We start from the raw sequence: 19,553 nt of genomic DNA, 5'->3' as shown, positions 1-19,553 counted from the left end.
GTTGCCTCAATACATGTTTTTAATGAACGCAATTGAATTAATTGGCAAAATTAAAGTATACAAATGAGTAAAATCCATATATAAATTCAACATTAAAGAATTAGTATATATACATTTTCAAGCACAGCTATGTGTAGACTTTTTTCTTTTTTTTTTAAAGAAAGTAGAACTCATGAATGAATTTCACAGATGTGTGTCCATGTATTTTTATTTGAAATCGCCCAAATGTAAGCCAAATGTGACGGAAACTATAAATAAATTTAGGACAGGCTATAGTATCTAAAATTCTAAGTCAAAGGCACGTAGCATGGGGGGGGGGGGGCGTTGTCGTTTTTTATCTTTTTTTTTCTTTCCTTGTCCTGATTTTTTGGATGAGTTTGGCCCCCGCTTTCAAAAAGGATGCTACGTGCCTAATTCAAAGCTAAAACAATCTTTGATCCAGAAAATATTTATTGCCAGTAATATATCTTCAAACCACTCGAACACCAAATAAAACAGCGTTCGATTTTTCACTGTTTATGCAAAGACAGACTCTAATACGGAGATCTTCTCTTGCGTCTGCCAAACAGCCAGCCTGATCCAGAGGGCTCCTTGTGCTCTGTCACCGAGAGCTGGAGATCCATACAGACCAGTTGTCTGCCATCAGAATTCTCGTTTACCTTTATATTTATATGGTAGTCACCCTAAGAAAAAAAGGGGGGAATTAAAAAGGTTTTATTGAATTGAAGGAGGTTTATTGATCATTACCATTTAAGAACTTTTTTCTGTTGTATTTTCTTATTCTTAATTAATAATATTATTATCTTTTTTTTGTTACTAAAACGCTCTCCAAACCGATTATCAGAATGATCTCTGTTATTTTAACGACAGAAATAAAATGCATTGTAATGCCGTTGCATACTAACTCATTACTAATTAAAAAAAAAAAAGAAAATTCAAAGACCGATATACCCATTTCTTTCTTGAGTGTATCTCTACATGTAACTGTCAAAAATATACTGTTTGTCATTAGATGGTGCGTAATTACCGCTGCAAAAAAGCTGAGAATGGATGGCATAGACGGTAGTTGGAGGGTAAAGTCGTTGATGTGAAGGTCCCTGGCGGGCTGGGGACACTGGCTGGCGTTCACCCCGACCCCGGACAGCATCGTGTTGATCTGTTTCCCCATTCCTGCCATAATTCCGGCCCAGTTCTCCGTTATCATCTGGTTCACTGTTGTACAGAGATTGTCGTACGTGCTGAAATCAGAATTGTTTAAGAAAGCTGCGTGGTCAAAAAATTATTTTACCGATCAGATCTGCTTTAAAACCTTGAAAATGATAATTTATGCCAAATTAAATTATTATAGTAAAGAAAATAATTAACGAGTAAGGAATCATTCTTTGAGTATTACATGTTTAAGGATCAAATACGGTCGGTGTGATCGATTCCAATTAAGCCCGCTTCCATTTTAAAAGGGGCATTGTCACTATTTTGGTCAAATTCTATTTTATTATTTTAATTATTTACAATGCTTTAGAAATGCATTTCTAATGATTAAATGAAATTTTAGAATCTTTCATCATAAGCAAGATACAGAGCTAACAATTCTTTGTTAGGTAAACAAGGCTCGTGCCCTGTTTTTGTTTACATAGGTTCAATAAACCAATAAACAATATTTTGTTTTAGCTGATTTGTCTATCTTCTTAATTATTTAAAGCATAAAAACAGTTCCTAATGTTTAATACATTCATTTAAGGTCTAAAATTGGACTTTTCACTTCAATATTCAAAACGTAAACAAAAGCTTAGTTTTCATAGTAAAGAATTGTAAGCTCTGTAATTTGCCTATAACTCAAAGAATGACACTCAAATTTTGGTTGCATACCGTATAAAAATGCCTTACTAAAGCATTGAAAACATTAAAATCGGAAAAATAATTTTTGATCAAAATCGTGACCTTGTCTCTTTAATAGTGTACACAATGTAGTTGTGATTATTTATTGCATGTTTTATTGCAAATTATTTGCATTATTAGAGAAAAAGATCCAAGATCGATTTTTTGCATGAGACTTATCTCAGTTCACATGCACTGAGATTGCATCCCCATCACTTTCAAGCCGAATGCGAACTCAAGTCGGATGTGTATTTGCCATCTAGTTAATGCCTCTCAACTAGTGTGCTTGTACTTAACATTCAGAGTTTAACCTTGAGACAGTACTCTTAGAGCGAGTGAAAAATGAGAGAGAGAGAGAGAGAGAGAGAGAGAGAGAGAGAGAGAGAGAGAGAGAGAGAGAGAGAGAGAGAGAGAGATTTTAAATATCATAATGAAGCTCATAATGCTCAAAGAATGATTTTCTATTCTTTGAATAAAGAAATGTAATGATGCGCTACAAGGATGTATGGTATTTATTCAACAAATTTGAAATAAGACTACTTTATATGACTTGTCGATTTGGTGCATCAAACAGGATGATGTTATAATTCTAACAAAAGAAATAATCAAGATTGGTGATAAATGTCAAAAGTGTTGACATACATGTACATGTACTGATAAATTGGCGCCATGTAATAATGTACCTAACGAGCGTACTTATACAATTCTTGCATGACTTACCAGGACCCCACGTGCGCTATACAAGGAATGGGGACCTCTAGTCCTAGGAAGGTTTTTCTTTTGATTGACAGCATCATCTTGGAGCTTCCAATGGCTCTCATCAAACTCCCGTCCACGGAGATGTGAAGGTCTCCCGGGATCTGGATTGGCATGGGGGTGATAGCCACTCGACTGATCCGCACATCGCTACTGGACCCTAACCAGATAGATATTCATATACTACTGTGGAATGATTAGATTTCGCGGTGGCTCAATTTTCGTTGAATTCGGGTACCTCTAACTCACGAATAAACATTTTCTACGAATTAATAAACTAGGGTTACATGTATAAAGTCATGGGTTGTTTTTTTGTATGTATAAGAAAAAACACGAAATTACGTCCCCACGAACCTATGAAATTTCAGCAATCCACGAAAATTGGCCCACACGAAATTTAATTGTATTGCATTGTAACAGAATCTTTTATTTCGTTGATTTTTTATTTTAAAAATGAAGCTAGAACCTTTATATTTTGTTGCTAAACAAGCAATCAAACAGACGGTTTCAAGCAAACTGTTAGAAAACAATAGGGCTTGTTATAAAATGCATTTTTTCTTTTTATATTTCGCGTTTCATATTTCCTTCAATGGACAGTCTGATACCTCACAGTTTAGAAAGCAGTGAAAGCCAAAAGTAAAAGAAACGTTATTTGTCAGCTCTTTTGTTGTTCATATTCACCTACTCTTCTTAAGCTTCTTTTTATTTCAGTTTACCCATAACAAAATTTTGATATATAAAACTAACTATAGTTTCATTATAACATAATATATAATAAAGACATATATTGACAGTAGTGAGTCGTGTCAAGCAAGATTCTCAAGGATCATATTTGTCCTTTTTGAGCGTTATACACTTGAGATTCCTACCAGATAGGACGATTGACTAGCCTTCCGGATTAACGGTGGAATGGGGTCCATCAATTTCCCTAAAGTAACAGCGTATCTTTGTTACGTAGGTGAATGTTCGATAGGCAACTAGTGTACGTTGTCAACATAAGCATGCCCACAGTCAATTATCAATTTAGTACCTTTTATTTGATGCATTGAATTAAGGTACTGCTCACATCTGATTTGTAAAATCGTTTTACTTTATGTTACAGACTTTTCGGACTCTCGATCCGGATTCTTCCTAATTATATGCGTGTACTAAAAGTTTCTAATATTATATACAGTATAATTGTTAATTTTTGATTTTATAGTGAAATTCAAGTTTTCTACACCACTATTTTATATTTTGATTAAACTTTAAAAACACGTTAACATGTATGAAAATAATACCATACGTTCATTAAATCCATGCTATACCAACTGCATATTTAAGACTTTAAATAAACCAGTTTTCAATAACTTCTATAATTTTTTTTCGAAAGATAAGTAATAATAACATCTCCAAATAAAGAAATTTACCACAATCAGTCATTTGAAGCTGGGTTATCTCCGCCAGAGCCACAGACAGGCTCGCCAAAACAAAGAAGATCTTGCCCACCATTTTGTCCTCTCTTCCTCTTTCTCTGTCCCTCTGTGTATGGGTTCTAACGGATTCGACGAGTGTATTTATGAGGATATCAAGGGAAATCATACAAAATTGTTTGTTTTTCTGTTCTCTGGTTATCATGGAGGATTGTCTTTACGGTCCATGGTCCTTTCTTGCTTGTCATATTCTGTTCTATTTTCATAAAGTTATCAAAGTTATGAAAAAGGAAACCATTTAAAATTAATTTCTTTCAAGAAAAAAACAACAACGCAGTGTTGACAAATTTTGAAATTGCATCAATACGATCAATTTGATGGAAAGAAACCATCAAAAATTTATTGCACAAATCTTAAATTGCTGGTACATGTATATTACTATAATAATATTTCCCTGTGCACGCAAAGGGCATAGATATAAAAGGGTGCATGATGATGATGATGATGATGATGATGATGATGATGATGATGATGATGATCAATTTATCTTTTTCCTTACTGGTATTTGTATACAGTGTATCATAATGATGGCATACACACGACGGGATGTAAAGGATTATGATGATGATGAAGATGATGATGATGATGATGATGATCAATTTATCTTTTTCCTTACTGGTATTTGTATACAGTGTATCATAATGATGGCCTACACACGACGGGATGATGATGATGATGATGATGATGATGATGATGATGATGATGATGATGATGATGATGATGATGATGATGATCAATTTATCTTTTGTTCAGTTAACTAAAAGGCTAAACTCTATATACTGAGGTTTATAGCGGAGACGTAAATTTTCACTATTTACTACAAAAATTAACTAAGCTTGGCCCCGGTTACCCTCTATGTACGGAAATAATTGTAACGATGCAAATATGCCACATCTCTTTTTCATAAACTAAAAAGATAAGAACATAGGTCACCTTGTCTGATTCTCCACGCGTTCTAGATTCCCCCACGTTAACCTATTTATGCTTACATTGTCCCCATGATGAGGACACTTCTGTATCAAGTTCGATAACCATTGCATCTCTGTCCCATATGTAAGATTACAAGAGTACTGTACTATTTGTGAATTAGTATACATTTTTAACCGGACAGTACATACATGTAACCTAGTATATTATAAATATTTAGTCTTTAGCTACTTTAATCATTTTTTATCCGTGCATCGTATTGTATTGTTTATTGGTCAACAGCTGTACAGCTCATAGACATATACAATTAATATACACATGTTACAATACATATACTGGTCACTTGAAAAAGGCAAGTTAATACATGAAGTTTTCTGATAACAAAAGCATTCTTAATATATTTACCTAAATTGCACAAATCCTTTACATTTTGTGTTGACAATAATAGAATTAATTAAAGACAGAGGGTTTAATATAATAAAACTTCTTAAGGAATTTTTCTCTTCAGTTACAGTAATAGGGACATTTCAATATAAAACGATATTCATCTTCTATATCTAAAGTACATAGAGGACATAAACGTCTTTCTAATGGAACATTGTTATATCTGCTAGTTTCGATGGTAAGACAATGAGATGATAATCTTAATTTACATATAAGTTTCTTACACTGTAAAGGAATTGATGCCCATGCATGTTGAAAAATTGTTTTGAAAAAAGGAAACAAAACTTCTTTTAAATACCGGTAAATGAATATTCTCATCTCAACCATTGCTCCTCCCATTGATTGCTTTGTTCCATCGATTCTTTTACCATAATGATTATATGCACTTGTAATGAACAATGATAATAAACAAATACTATGAAATTCAGAATATGCTTTGACGTTGGACTATTTTTATAAATACACTTATATTCCCACTGCACGGCAACAAGCATTCACAATTATTTTTTTAAAAAGTGATTTATTTGATTTTAATTTGAAAAGAGGGTTTATGTTGACACACTTACAGATTCTTTAACATACCAGTGGAGAAATTATTTTTCGTCAGCTCTTTTTTTCATTATAACTGTACTTAATTTAAAACAAAGCGTATTTCTTTTTCAGATCTTAAATGTTTACTCCAAATTCTGAATATCATGTGTTTTGGAAGAAAAAGTGAGGGACCGGGGACCTTCTGCCTGTATTAGGTTGAATGATGTACTCGTATATGACATGTATCTTTGGTTAAATCCCACTTCCACCCCCCACTTCGTTCTCAAAGACGGTAAATGAGATTCACTAGTGTTCACAAACCATCATACTATCAACAAATTATATTAGAAATTCATTTCCAGAATTTGTGATTTATACATATTTTTCGAAGTCCGTTAAGTGGTCCCAAATTTAAAGCACTTTGAAAAAAATTTCAAAATGGGTTCATTTGGTCCCAAATTTAACGCACTTTGAATTTTTTTAAAGTGGGTAATTTTTTCAGAGTGCTTTGCCACAGACGTCATAAACGTTGAACGCTAAAAACTGAAACGTCACTAGCAAAAAAGTAAAGTTCACGCTTGTGGCTGTTACAGTGGCTCTTCCTTTAATATTAACTTACCCTTAGGATAAAATAGGGATTTTAAAGTGTATTTTACAGAAAAGAAAAGACGTTTAAAAATGTAAATATGAACATTGAATCATCATATCATTTTTTTTAAAGATACAGTCTCATAACTGCAGCAATGTGTGCATGCAAATTTTCATAAAGCGCTAACGCGCGATACTCAAATTTGTACACGTGTACACATCGCTGCAGTTATGAGATTGTATCTTTCAAAAAATAATGATTCAATGCTTAAATAACTCTCATCGCTACTATGAGGTATACGTACATGGATTTCATTACAGGAGTCGGCAATTTTATCAGTTTGCTATAAATATTGATAAAATAATCTTTGAACGACACGTGTTCGATGTGCACGCGAAGTAATTAAAGCAGCACTGTCTGTTGAAGATAATGCGGATAACTTTGTAATTCTTTCAATGGATATACATGTATCATCTTTTTATGTGGTTTTTCTTTAAAAATATTACTATAGTTTATGCAGGCACATGTGTGCAAGTCCATGCAATCTGAATACCTCAACCTGAAAGCAACCGACCGTAACTTTCTCGACCAGTATACATAGTATTAATAGCAGTTGAGCAATAAAAAATTATACCCCGGTATGTCGATTAAATGCTTATATCATTTTATGTCACTTTTATGTACATTACAGTCAAATCATTTTGCAATTTTTCTAATCATGATTTTCCCCCAAAATAATGCACATTTATTTTAACAATGTTGGAGCCATCAATATTGAGTCTTCTATTTCAAGTGTTTTCTTTATGAATAAGAACATAACATGTCCTTCATACGGCAATTCCTTCATACTACCCAATAGGTTGAGTGACTCGGAAATGGACCGGGGTCATCAAGTGATAGGCTAACGTGTGCACTACACTGTAACCAGGATGTCCACGTAGACCGAGAGCGTTTTCTTAACATGCCGCAATTCTTGTAACGTGGAATATACAGTAAGTCAATGTAATATATAAAGGTAAGAAATACCCCAGCTTATGAATAAAAAATTCTAAAACTGAGTTAATTCATAGAACTTATCAAAGAGCGAACGGACCGAAATATTTTTGGAACGATTTTGAATGAAACCGTTTAACAGGTGACTGGGGGAAAAACAAAATGGACGTCGACGGACTGGTTCAGCAATGTATATTTAGCATGTAGAGAGTAAGTTTGTTGTATGGTTTTCATTATTTATGTAGTGTTGAAGCCTGAATGGTAAAATGTTTTTTAACGAACCCTCGTTAACGCCGACTTGCCACTTTGGTGACGGAATAGATGGTACAACAGTACTGGCACGCCATATAAAACGTTACATACAATGATACATTTATATACTACATGTATAGGCATATGCATATATAGTAAACAGTGTTTTGGCCAGACGATCGGGCTTCTGTGGCCCAAATCATGTTGTTTGTTATTGCTGCGCGACCTTAAACATGTTAAAGATTGGCCGGAAATTATCGGTGCTGGGAATATTGACTTTCACTTTGGGATTTTTGGCTATTGTGTCGTCTGGTAACCGTGGGTCACATTATCCGGATTTTGCGAAAATCACCGGAATCCTTTCAAAATCTTTCAGATGTGCTGAGATTTCAAATCAATGCAAGTTGCCAAAAAATCAAAGTACTGAAGTACTGACGGGAGTTGATTTTATTGATAATCATTATTATTATGCCCCCCTTCGAAGAAGGGAGGGCATATGCTTTACTGCTGTCTGATGGTCTGTCGGTCCACCAACAGTTTCCGATCATTTTCTTCGCATAGGATTAGGATGCAAATATTGTAATGAAATTTGGTATACAGGCTTATCATATTAATATCTAGGTTAAGTTCAATATTGTTGCGATCGAGCAATTTTCAACAAAGTTGTGCCCCTTGGACTTAGAAAATTTCAATTATTTGCAGTTTCTGTTCATTTTCTTCGCATAGGATGCACATATTGAGATGAAATTTGGTATTCAGATTTATTATAATTATATTTAGGTCAAGTTTGATTTTGGGTGCAATCGATCAATTTTCGACAGGGTTATGCCTCTTGGACGTAGAAAAAAATCCAATTATTTGCAGTTTCCGTTCATTTTCTTGCAAAGGATGCACATTTTAAAATGAAATTTGGTATCCAGATTAATCATAATATCTAGGTCAAGTTCGATTTTGGGTGCATTCGATCAATTTTCAACAGAGTTATGCCCCTTGGACATAGAAAAATTCCAATTATTTGCAGTTTCTTTTAATGTTCTTCGCAGTTCTTTCCAAGGGAGGGGGGCATAAGTGTTTTACAAACATCTCTTGTTTTATTTTAAAATCAATGTAATGTAATTTAGCATGGCAAGTAGTTTCTTATCTGTATTTGAATAATCACACATACCCCCCCCCCCCCCCCCCCCCCTAATATTCTGTGCTAGATGGAAAACTCCATGAGAAAGTTGAAGCATGTTGTGTAATTTTTAAAAATAAAATTAACGCCCTCCAACTGTATCAATAATCAAAATATATCAGAAAAATTGTACTTGTATTGTATTTAAGAATACCGAAGACATAAGTTGTTCGTACTGTTTAAAATCTTACTTATTTCAAGGTATTTAAAAATAAGTTTCCTTGGAAAAACAATGCTCCAGAATACATTGCATCAAATTTATCATTCATTTCAAGTACTAAGTCTTGTTAGCGGTGAGGATTTTTTGCTTAGGTCCAAACACTGTTTCACTTCCGGTTTGCAAGAGTAACTGCATAGGAGATGACTTGATTACAATCAATTCCAAATATTTAATGTTTCCTATCTAACTCTGAAAGTATACATGAAGCTACTGGTCTGTAGTCTATACAGAGAAAATTCAGCTTGAAAGCCTGTAAAGCTACAAGTTCCCCCATGTAAAAATAAATTGCAATTTATGATGCACGAAAAAGTGCAGTCATAGGAGTTTTGGACTTATCAATTAATTTTTCCTAAATATATTGTACAAATATATATCAAAAATTCTTGGACAATTACATGTATAAGCTCTAAAAGTGTGCCTTGATTTACCAGTTTTCTCTTCTCTGATATTCTTGTTAAAACCATCACCAGCCCTGTGAAGTGAAAAAATTGTTGTCATGTTTAGATGTAGAAATGGTCACTCTCCATTGCACTTGAATTCAACATAATTCATTTAATGATTTCGAGGTCAGTAAGCATGTTTAAGAGAATTAAGTCTGACACAACGCTGGGTAGATCTAGAATGGTGACATCTGCAGTAAATTGTTTGAAGAAATTAATGGTACTGATTATGTCTACAGCTTGCTATTTTATAAACGATTTAATATATAACTGGATAATATCTGTTTTGATTTGGCAGGCGAGAGAGCTTTTCTTCACTATAGTCACTCAAATTGTTTAATGTAATGGCCTGTTTTGGATATAACATTCCAAATCAAATATTTTGATATGCAAAAAGTAGAACAAATTTATTTTATAAACAATATATATCTCAATTAAAAGAGATGAAATGTAACATCTTTGGGTAAACAAATTTTTCTGTAAGCCTTAATTTAGTCCCCCAATCAAAAACTTCAATCTGACAAACCATTGGCTTATTAGGAAAGCTAGCAAACCAACAGTTGTTGCAGTATGATAAGCATTTATGCAGATTTATTTTTCAAAATCACTAAATCAACAATTTTAATTTTTTGGACTTTAAATTTGAATCCTATTTGGGATATTATCTCCCAAACAAGTTATTATAACCCATTAGGGCAATGGGTCCCAATTTCTGTTCTTTCTGAAGGGAATCTTAATAATTGTGTTGAATGACTTGAATCAGGGATGTACATCTATATCTATCCCTGATTGTATAGTGATGTGATTGTTTTTCTGCCTCTGATTGATTCAGGCTACATTGATTAGTCCACTCATGCGATGAGAGAGAACAATAGTGTTTCATTACAGTTTATTGTAAGGGTTCTTTTAATAGAAAACTTTTCAGTTTGACTGCAGCTAGTTTGATATATTTTTTTCAACTCTGTAGACATAGTATATGTTCTTGCCCATCTGTTCAAGAGCTTTTCTGGCTGAATGCTGAATGGAAATAGGAACATCAAAATCTTACCATTTGAAGTGGATGCATTTGACTTTGTGACTACGTGTAATTGTTTACTGTAAGTCAATTCAAGGCTACATATTTTACTTGAAGTACTGGTATAGCCACTTAAATGTGGATCAATGAATCACATAACATTGTGAAAGCTTAAACAAATACAGTTGAAAGAATTTGCATTAAGGATTTATTATTGTCATATGGGAAAATTTTTACCCAAACTTTTTCTTCTCTTACTTATTACAGAAATGATTGTGCTATGCATGCTTGGTAGCATTTATGATCAAAATAAAGGAAACATGAGCAAAATTTTGACTAAAAGTTAAAGATAATTAATCATGTGTCGATTATATTGATTTGTCAGTTATTCAATATCCGCAGGCCTGGGATTCTTTTACTGATTTTTTTTTTCTCATATACAAAACATGAGGTGATTGGAGACGGTAGGATTCTACTCTGAATTTTGCTAAAACAAGATAGTATTTCAGATCTTATAAGATCATTTGCATCAGTTAAGTTGATACATGCAGATACTGGTATTGATATATTGATAAACAAGACCTGACATGAAAGAGATTAAAAGAAATACCCTGCATAATTCAGTAAACATGTATAGAATTGTTGAAGTACAATGTATTTCGGAACATGTGTGTGTTAATCATTACCATTATAATTATTTAAATGATATTCAATAATCAGTGGAACTATTACATGTATTAGATGTGGATTATATCCAGAGCAATAACATTTATTCCCTTTACATTGTACAATGTACATTAAGGACTACTGTTCAATGTATCTTGAGCTTAGGAGCAATGTTTTAAAAAACTTGAATGACACATTTTTAGGCAGTCTTCTTTATTTCAAACTCATAACAATTTCATCCAAACTAAACAAATACAGTACCAATCAGACCCAACCTAACAGAAAGTAAACCCCAACTAAACCCTGGGTTTACTTCGGGTTTACTAGAGTGGACCCAGAGTAAACCCAAAGTAAATCCAGAGTGGACACAGAGAGTAAACCCAGTCAGAAGTATACCCCTGAAAGCAGACGCTAACTGTGTATTCGGAATATACAAAGGGTAGGAATTACAGGCAGTAGGATGGTAAAATAAAATACTAGTCTGCTTCACACTTCAGTGCATACCGTTGACCTCAAAAGCAATTTCAAAGTAAACCCAAATTAAACCCCGGGTAAACCCAAACTAAACCCCGAGTGGACCCAAATTTTCAAAAAGTAAACCCAGAGTAAACCCCAAGTAAACCCAAAAATTAAACCCGGGTTTAGTTGGGGTCTGATCGGTACTGTATCAATTCTTAATCTTTTTGAAGTTTATAGTACTCTGTAATTAGATAGTGAGAAAATATTTGATATACAAATAAATCCTATTAATATTCCATGAATCTGGTGTTGAATGAATTTTGTACTTCAGTTGAAGTAGTATATAACATTGTCATTGAATTTTTTTTTTTTAATTTTCTGCAGTTAAAAGAATTATATGTCACGTTTAACGAAGTATTTCTTAAAGTTTAACATGTTTAATATTTAATGCAATTTTACACATCATAACATTTGTATTTATATTGAATATATTTTGCTCTTTGTAGGTGAATGATGTTTGTGATCAGAGAAATCCTGTAAAATTTATCATGACTGAAGAGAAACGAGCCACCTGCTCAAGGCTGTGTAATACACGGACCAGTATCTACATCCTGGCAGGGCTGTCCGTTATAGTCCTGATTAACATGTTGAATGCCAATAACCATTTAACATCCATCATAGATCTGTCCAAACAAGTACGGGACGGTTTCAAAGAGTTACTAAGCTATAATGATAGTTCCATTGAGGAGATAGCTAGTCCAAATAGACCCTACATAATAGCAGCAATACAATCTGATTTGAATAGAACTGATACAAAGACTTCATCTCCGAAATCCACAACTTCAACTCCAAAACCCACGACCACAACAACTAAAGTAACTACTAAACCAACAACGAAGTCCAATCCCGCCCAGCCAACCCCTCGGCCAGATGATTGCAAAGCCTGCTTCGAACACAACTTTAAATACATAATAGACAATGAGCACATATGTGATACTGGAAATGGCAAGAGTAATGTAGATATTGCTGTGTTTATTCTCACAGTGCATGCAAATCGAAAAGCAAGGGACACCTTACGAGAAACATGGCTGACTCCCACCAAAAATAACACTGCTGAGATCAGATATGCATTTTTGCTAGGATCTACCCCAGATCAAAGTCTGCAGAAGAAAGTTGAGGAGGAAAATGCCATTTTCCATGATATCATTCAGGAAGATTTTGTAGATAAATACATGAATCTGACTTACAAGACAATTATGGCCTTTAAGTGGGCCAGTACAAAATGTAAACAGGCAAAATTTATCATGAAAACAGATGACGATATGTTTGTTAATTTGAATTCAGTGAAAAATGTGGTAGCGGTGCATGGCTCTAGCCTTCAAACTGCTGTAGGAGGGGCATGCCATATGTCTGCTGGACCAATCAGAGACAGAAACTCTAAATGGTACGCCTCAAAGATAAGTTATCCCAGGAATTCTTATCCAGGCTTTTGTTCAGGTACAGGGTATGTTACAAGTATGAATGTGGCCTCAAAGATTTATGAAGTTTCCAGACATGTTCCTTTCTTTCATCTGGAGGATGTGTATGTAGCACTGTGCATTAAACGGCTTGGTTACAAACTGAAGCCTATTGCAGGTTTTAACTCTGGTCGTACACCCCCGGGTTGCGCATACAAAACAAATAATGTAGTTACATCACATTACCTTGGTTTGGATCTGATAAGAAAGATGTGGAACTTGAAATGCTAGCTTACTCAAAATATCAACTAGATGAGTCATATTCACCAGAATTTTATCATTCCATGTATAAATAGAATATACATTTAAAAGTTTTTACCAGCATTAGTATTCTTATGCACATACATCAGGCTAAGGGCTAATTACATTGTAATGTAATGCATTACATTATCGTGATTACTTCATGAATTTTGGTTTTGAATTTCTATTACAATTACTAAGTTTTCTCGAAATAATGCATTACATTACCATTTCATGAGTAAAGTAACACATTGCCATTATTTGTGAAAAGTAAATAATAAGTTTAAAAGAAGAAAAGCTAAATAAAGAGTTCTTGCAAATGTTTAATATATGAAACACACTTTTAAGCTGAACACCGCTTGTTAATAGGCACTGTCCACTATATATCTCTTTCACCACCGGTATCCCAACAATTCGTACATGATAATCAGACAGCAGTAGACCTCTCAAAGTTTAAAACATTTTGCTGTAGAGGTCTAACCTGTGTGGACGTACATCTTGCCTCGCCTTGTTGCTCGGTTTCGATGAAATTTTCAAATTTTACGCACTTTTTTTCAAGCCAGGAGAATACTAACTTCAAATAAACATGTGAATGCATTACATGTATTTTCAAACAGAATATGCCCATAAAACAAGAAATAAATGCATAAAATCCAAAGACTGTGAAAGGAATGCTACATGTCTGCCATACGTTTTGGGTGTGCAATTGGATGTATTAACAAAATTGAAGGGTTTATATACCTGTGTGACAGTGCCTATTTACGACTGGTGTTCAGCTTTAACATATTTACAGGCTCATGTTCACTATAAGGTACAATTTTAGGGATTGCTGTTGCACTTTATGCACTGATATGAATTTATAATAATACAACTAAATTATTTTTATCTGGGAAATAATTTCTTTTATCTTTTAAATAATTTTTGATCAAGTACAATTTTAGTTCTTCAATTCACCATCATTAGTGGTATTGCTAAATTATAGTGGCATCACTAGCATTACTGTATTGCAGTGCAGTACCATTACATTTAGCCTGAACATACTCACAAAATGAAATGAATTGATTCTTTGACAAATATTTCATAGTGAGAAATCCAGTTGTACCTTCTTTTTTACATTGATAAATGAAATCCACCAATTTTTTTATTTTTCAACCTTTGTTTTTCTCTCCGTTTTTCTTACCAAGGTATGCGGTTTTTATATGTTTTTTTTTTCTTTTTAACTTTACTAAAAGAAACATTTTGTGAAAACTTTTGTTTTTTGTTTGAAAAGTCTTCTGGCTCAAAGAATTAAAGATCCATAATGGATTTTGATGGTTCTCAATAAGCCTCCTAAGATACAATCAGTATTTAATAAAGCTTTCTACTCAAAAGATAACAGTTTCTGCAGGTGTCATTATAGTCCTGGTTTTCAAAGAGAAACATTGATATCAAAGTCTTTAATGTCCTTTGTTTAACTTAAATGCCAAAACATGGAACAAAAAAATAACGTTTATGCAATCAGGCGTGTAGATATAAGTCTTTAGTTAGTTAACTTTTAAGCACCGTGCTATACTAGCAAAATGTAAAGCTTGAAATCGGTGTCTACCTAGAGTTATTGTTCTTGTCGCACAATGATATTGGTATGTGATTGTTGAAGTGGCATTATTAACAGTGCTAGCTTGGATTTAAATCTAATAACTTACAATAATTTACATCTGCTCCAATTACAGTTTTCATGAAATACACATGTATTGCATGTATGTATTGTATACTGAAAATGAATTTCAATTTAAGGTCCACCAACATGGAGGCAAATTTTAGGGGTCACATATCTTTTTATTTCTGATATATTGGAGAGAAATGTTTCCCACATTCGCAAGAAAAAAAAATAAGGAGCTAAGTCAGTTACATATACAGTAACATCAGAATTATTCTAAGTGTTAATTGAAAGTAACAATTTTTTAAGACAAGAAATGCATGAATATGGGTTATATTGTATAAGATAATGTTTGATACCATATTTACAGTTCTCATAACACCTGTATTCATTATCTAACTACTGCAGTGTCTTTATTTAATCTGCTGTGGTGTACTGCCATTGATAAAATAACATGCTGAACGAAGCAACTGAACTAAATATGTTAAGATTAAGAGCCTGTGAACGGTATTATTTATCACTTTTATTAAGTTTTACAATGTAATGGGTTTTTTACACTTGAAACTGATATTATAATATCATTTTTTCATACACATCATGATGAATATTGCCTTTGCTGTACTATAAATAAGGGTTTTTCAGCTTTTGAAATAAAAATTGCACTTATGTTGTCATTGTAATATTTAATTGTAATTATATATAATGTTGAACAAGTTAGCTAGATGATGTAACAATACTGGTATTGAATGGAAAATTGTTTCAATCTGCATGTGCAAACCATTCCATTTTTTCTGTGATAATTTATTTTGAATAAGATCCATAAATAGTGTCTCTAAATATGTTTTTAAACAATGTCATCTAAATGACATACTTAATTGCTGATGTTTTATCTCCTCTGAACTAATAAATGTTATCCTTTTTGAATTTCTGAATTGTCTTAAGGTTTTTCAAGTGAAAACTTTGATAACATTTTATTTCTTTTGAAATCTTAAGGATATAGAGTGTTAGGCAGATAAAAAGCTAAAGTTATGGAAGAGTGAATTGTATGCATGTATATACATGTATATTTTAAAGTGAACTAGGTCATAGTTTCACTAACCAAAGTGGCTTGTGTGATTTTTTGGTAAAATAAATCCTTCAACATTTGTTTATGTACTGTATCTCTTTGTTGTGTTATCAATGTGTCCAGGTTAATTTGTAAAAATCATGTGTATGAAAGAAATTTGTCATTATTTTTGCAGTTATTTTGTGTTTGTTCATGCATATAATTTATATACATACATGTATATATTCAATTGTGAATGATATTGCACAAATCAAATTGGAATATTCTGTTTATAAATATAATATCAGTTTAAGTAGCGAACACATAGTTGAATATACATATCTGTACCATTTTTAGCTCACCTGAGCTGAAAGCTCAAATTATCTTTTCTGATCACATTTTTTGTCCAGCGTTCATCAGTCTGTCCGTTGGTAAACTTTTTACATTTTCGACTTCTTCTCCAGAACCATGGGGCCAATTTCAACCAAACTTGGCACAGAGAATTATTGGTTGATGGCCCAGGATTTATATATTTATTGAAATGAAGGGCCACACCCTTTTTCAAGGGGGGGGGGGTCAAAAATTATTTAAAGGACTATAGATGTTTTGAGCCTAAAATGGCCCCCTTAAATGACATTGTCATTTTACTGTAATTCTTTGGGGGTTTTTTGTACAGATATACATTTGAAGTTTTTTCATAATTTTGATTTTGAATTTAATGCCCACAATTTAAAAATATGACTGAGTGTAATATCATCAGATAGTGTAAATTGTAGTTTGTTCAAATCATGATTCCTGGGGGTAGACATACAATGTAAAGCACATTTAATTTAATATGGCTATTGTAGCTCAGGTGGTGATGTTGGCCTCTTGTTGACCATATTTTGTGGTGTATATACATGTATACATTTAAAGCTATACACGCTATAATTTGCGTCAATTTTGAATGACAGTGAAAACGCATGTGTTTGTCTACTTATAAAAGTTATCCTTAATCTGTAAATTACAAGGGTGAATTCCATCTCGTTACAAAGATATAGATTTTTAATTGTTTATTTTCCTGCCAGGAAAATATACCTTTTCATGAATATTGATGAAGGAAGAGCAAACCGACCTCATTGCGCATGTCCGCGGAGAACTAGGTGGTCGTTATTGTTTGCCTAATTAAATATCCAACTTGATTTTTAATATGCTTAACAGTTGTTAATTTGAAATACATACATGTATAATGAGTAAAATACGCTTGCCATTTACGATACGATATTCTGCATTAACACTTATAGGATCTATAAATAGCACATAGGGGAAAAACACAGGTCTACGTCATTTTTTTAAAGGAAGTATTCATATCTACTCACAGGCTTGTATTTTTTTCTTTTGTTTGTACTCGTATATCTGACAAATTTATGCATTACTGAAAATATCCTTTCCTTTGTGAAACTATCACAATTATGAAGATGTTGACCCTTCACCAGTTTTGGTATGATAGGCTAAATTTAGCCGTCGATATCACGTGATAGATTGATATTCACGAGGAGGCATTACTTTCCTGGCAGGAAAATAAATATTTTTTATTGTTTAATATTTGATATATTTGTTACGTGATCGAATTGAGCATTATAATTAACAGAATAAAGGTAACTTTTATTAGTAATCAAACACATACATTTTCCCCTTTATTCAAAATTGACGCAAATTATAGCGTGTATAGCTTTAACATGACAATCAAATTTCATTTTTTTTTCATATTGTTATCAATAAAGACAATATTGTATCACAAATTTCATGTTTGTTTTACCCATGTAATATTAAATTGGATCCGAATTAATCTACATGTAAGGCAACTACAGGTGTATTGTGTTTCTTTTAAAAAAACTGTGTTCTTACAAAAACAAGGTATGGTAATTTGTTTGCATGATACACTGTGGAGCCAAGTTTATGCGACACGGTCAGTTCTCATCAAATAAATGTCATTCAGTGTTGAAAAAGTTACGTTGTTTTGAAAATTATTTCCATAAGTCTAGAAGTTGATAAGTACAAGTATGAATTATTAGTTTTCTAGGATTCGTGTATTACAACGCATACATGTATTCTTGGAAATAGTTTTGCTTTTTTTAAAGACATGTAGTAAGGACGCATGAATTCAAAGTATGGATTATTCCATTGAACACAAAACGTTTTTATCAATTTCTTTTATGTTTACTGTGGAGATGATAAAATTAAACTTTATTTACTATTAATTAACTCTCTGTTACTTTGCATTCAGATCTCTTGCATGAATAAATGTATATATGTTTACAAGTTTTGTATTGTCTTAAAACATTTGAATAAATTCCATTCAAATTCATATATTATGTTGCATTGAATGGCAGATAAGCGGCTACCTTAAATAAGTGAAGAAAAAATCCATACTATTTAACTTAAACATTTGACTGTTTTCCTATGTCTTTATGCAGAGATCTTCTGAATAAGAGAGGTTTATATAGTCTAAATAATGGCCACAGGCATCAAACCTTCTTAACACAACAAGCCAGACTGAAAAAATGTTAATGTATGGCCTATACCAAAGAATGCGCTGCATGCATGGAATGCATAGATTGGTGCCATCTTCTTGATTCAAATCACTGTCGAAAAAAACTGTAACAGTTCACGAGAGGGCGCGTGTTACATGGCCATCATGATTTTGTGGGTACGTTATACACCCTCTGGTGATGTATTGAATGCCTGCATGTAAGTTTACCAGGAAGTCGCATTGACTGATCTGAAGACTTAATAACTGGAAAAGGACAAAGACTCTCTACACATGTTACACGTTTCAAAATCATATCGCCTACATGTGCAAACAGTAGCGTTAGTACATAAGGTATTCATCTTACAGAACCAAACCCTATACTGCCATTGTTAAATAATTGTTGTACAGCGTGTATACGACAATTTTATGGAGATAGAGCAAAAAATTATAAAACGACCAAGGAATCAAAATGACGTCTGCTTGCTTGTGCGAAATATTTTATTTACAATGCAGAATTGCCGGAGCGAGTATCTACATGTAATGTTTCACTCACTTTTTAAAGCATTCGTTCAGCTTTTGATTAGAGGAGAATGGTTTTTATTAACAATGAGAGTCTCATAAAACAATTATTTCATTGATTTTTTTAAAGCTTCCGTTCAGCTTTTTATAGGAGAATTTTTTTTCTATCACGACATTAGCATTGCGGAAGTGGAAGAAAAATACATGTCTAAATAAAGCCTATATTTTTGTTGGAGGGTCTTTAAAGTGCTGCATAAGAGTCGTCACTTTT

The 19,553-nt window shown here is 33.0% G+C and overlaps 2 protein-coding genes across 4 annotated transcripts; one reads left to right on the top strand and one right to left on the bottom strand.

Annotated features, from left to right (window-relative positions):
* Positions 1 to 432: 432 nt before the first annotated feature.
* On the bottom strand, positions 433 to 4,198 carry LOC105320698 (ganglioside GM2 activator). The gene is made up of 4 exons (XM_034445692.2): positions 4,041 to 4,198; positions 2,596 to 2,791; positions 1,028 to 1,238; positions 433 to 683 (listed from the first exon to the last, which is right to left on the bottom strand). The coding sequence occupies exons 1-4, from the start codon at positions 4,120 to 4,122 to the stop codon at positions 534 to 536; spliced, it is 639 nt and encodes a 212-aa protein (XP_034301583.2). The 5' UTR covers positions 4,123 to 4,198; the 3' UTR covers positions 433 to 533.
* A 3,254-nt stretch (positions 4,199 to 7,452) lies between these two features.
* LOC105336940 (beta-1,3-galactosyltransferase 1) lies at positions 7,453 to 16,366 on the top strand. 3 transcript variants are annotated; one of them, XM_011441446.4, is made up of 2 exons: positions 7,453 to 7,586; positions 12,320 to 16,366. In XM_011441446.4, exon 2 carries the CDS (start codon positions 12,362 to 12,364, stop codon positions 13,559 to 13,561), a length of 1,200 nt encoding a protein of 399 aa, XP_011439748.3. In that variant the 5' UTR covers positions 7,453 to 7,586; positions 12,320 to 12,361; the 3' UTR covers positions 13,562 to 16,366. The 3 variants fall into 3 exon arrangements, with proteins under 3 accessions (XP_011439748.3, XP_034301581.2, XP_011439747.3); XM_034445690.2 differs by having other exon boundaries at positions 7,504 to 7,609; XM_011441445.4 differs by lacking the exon at positions 7,453 to 7,586 and adding an exon at positions 7,643 to 7,797.
* The last annotated feature ends 3,187 nt before the right edge of the window (positions 16,367 to 19,553 follow it).

This window comes from Magallana gigas, chromosome 2, assembly GCF_963853765.1.
Source record: "Magallana gigas chromosome 2, xbMagGiga1.1, whole genome shotgun sequence".
Taxonomy (NCBI): Eukaryota; Metazoa; Mollusca; class Bivalvia; order Ostreida; family Ostreidae; genus Magallana; species Magallana gigas.
The sequence above is the reverse complement of the archived record's forward strand: the minus strand, read 5'-3'. Positions and strand labels throughout refer to the sequence as shown.

Excerpts from the sequence above, each read along its gene's own strand:
- LOC105320698 (XM_034445692.2), bottom strand. The coding sequence starts at position 4,122 with ATGGTGGGCAAGATCTTCTTTGTTTTGGCGAGCCTGTCTGTGGCTCTG. Across the intron at positions 1,239-2,595 it reads ATAGCGCACGTGGGGTCCTG|CACGTACGACAATCTCTGTA; the intron begins GTAAGTCATGCA and ends TTCTGATTTCAG. Across the intron at positions 684-1,027 it reads TTCTCAGCTTTTTTGCAGCG|GGTGACTACCATATAAATAT; the intron begins GTAATTACGCAC and ends TTTTTTTCTTAG.
- LOC105336940 (XM_011441446.4), top strand. The coding sequence starts at position 12,362 with ATGACTGAAGAGAAACGAGCCACCTGCTCAAGGCTGTGTAATACACGG.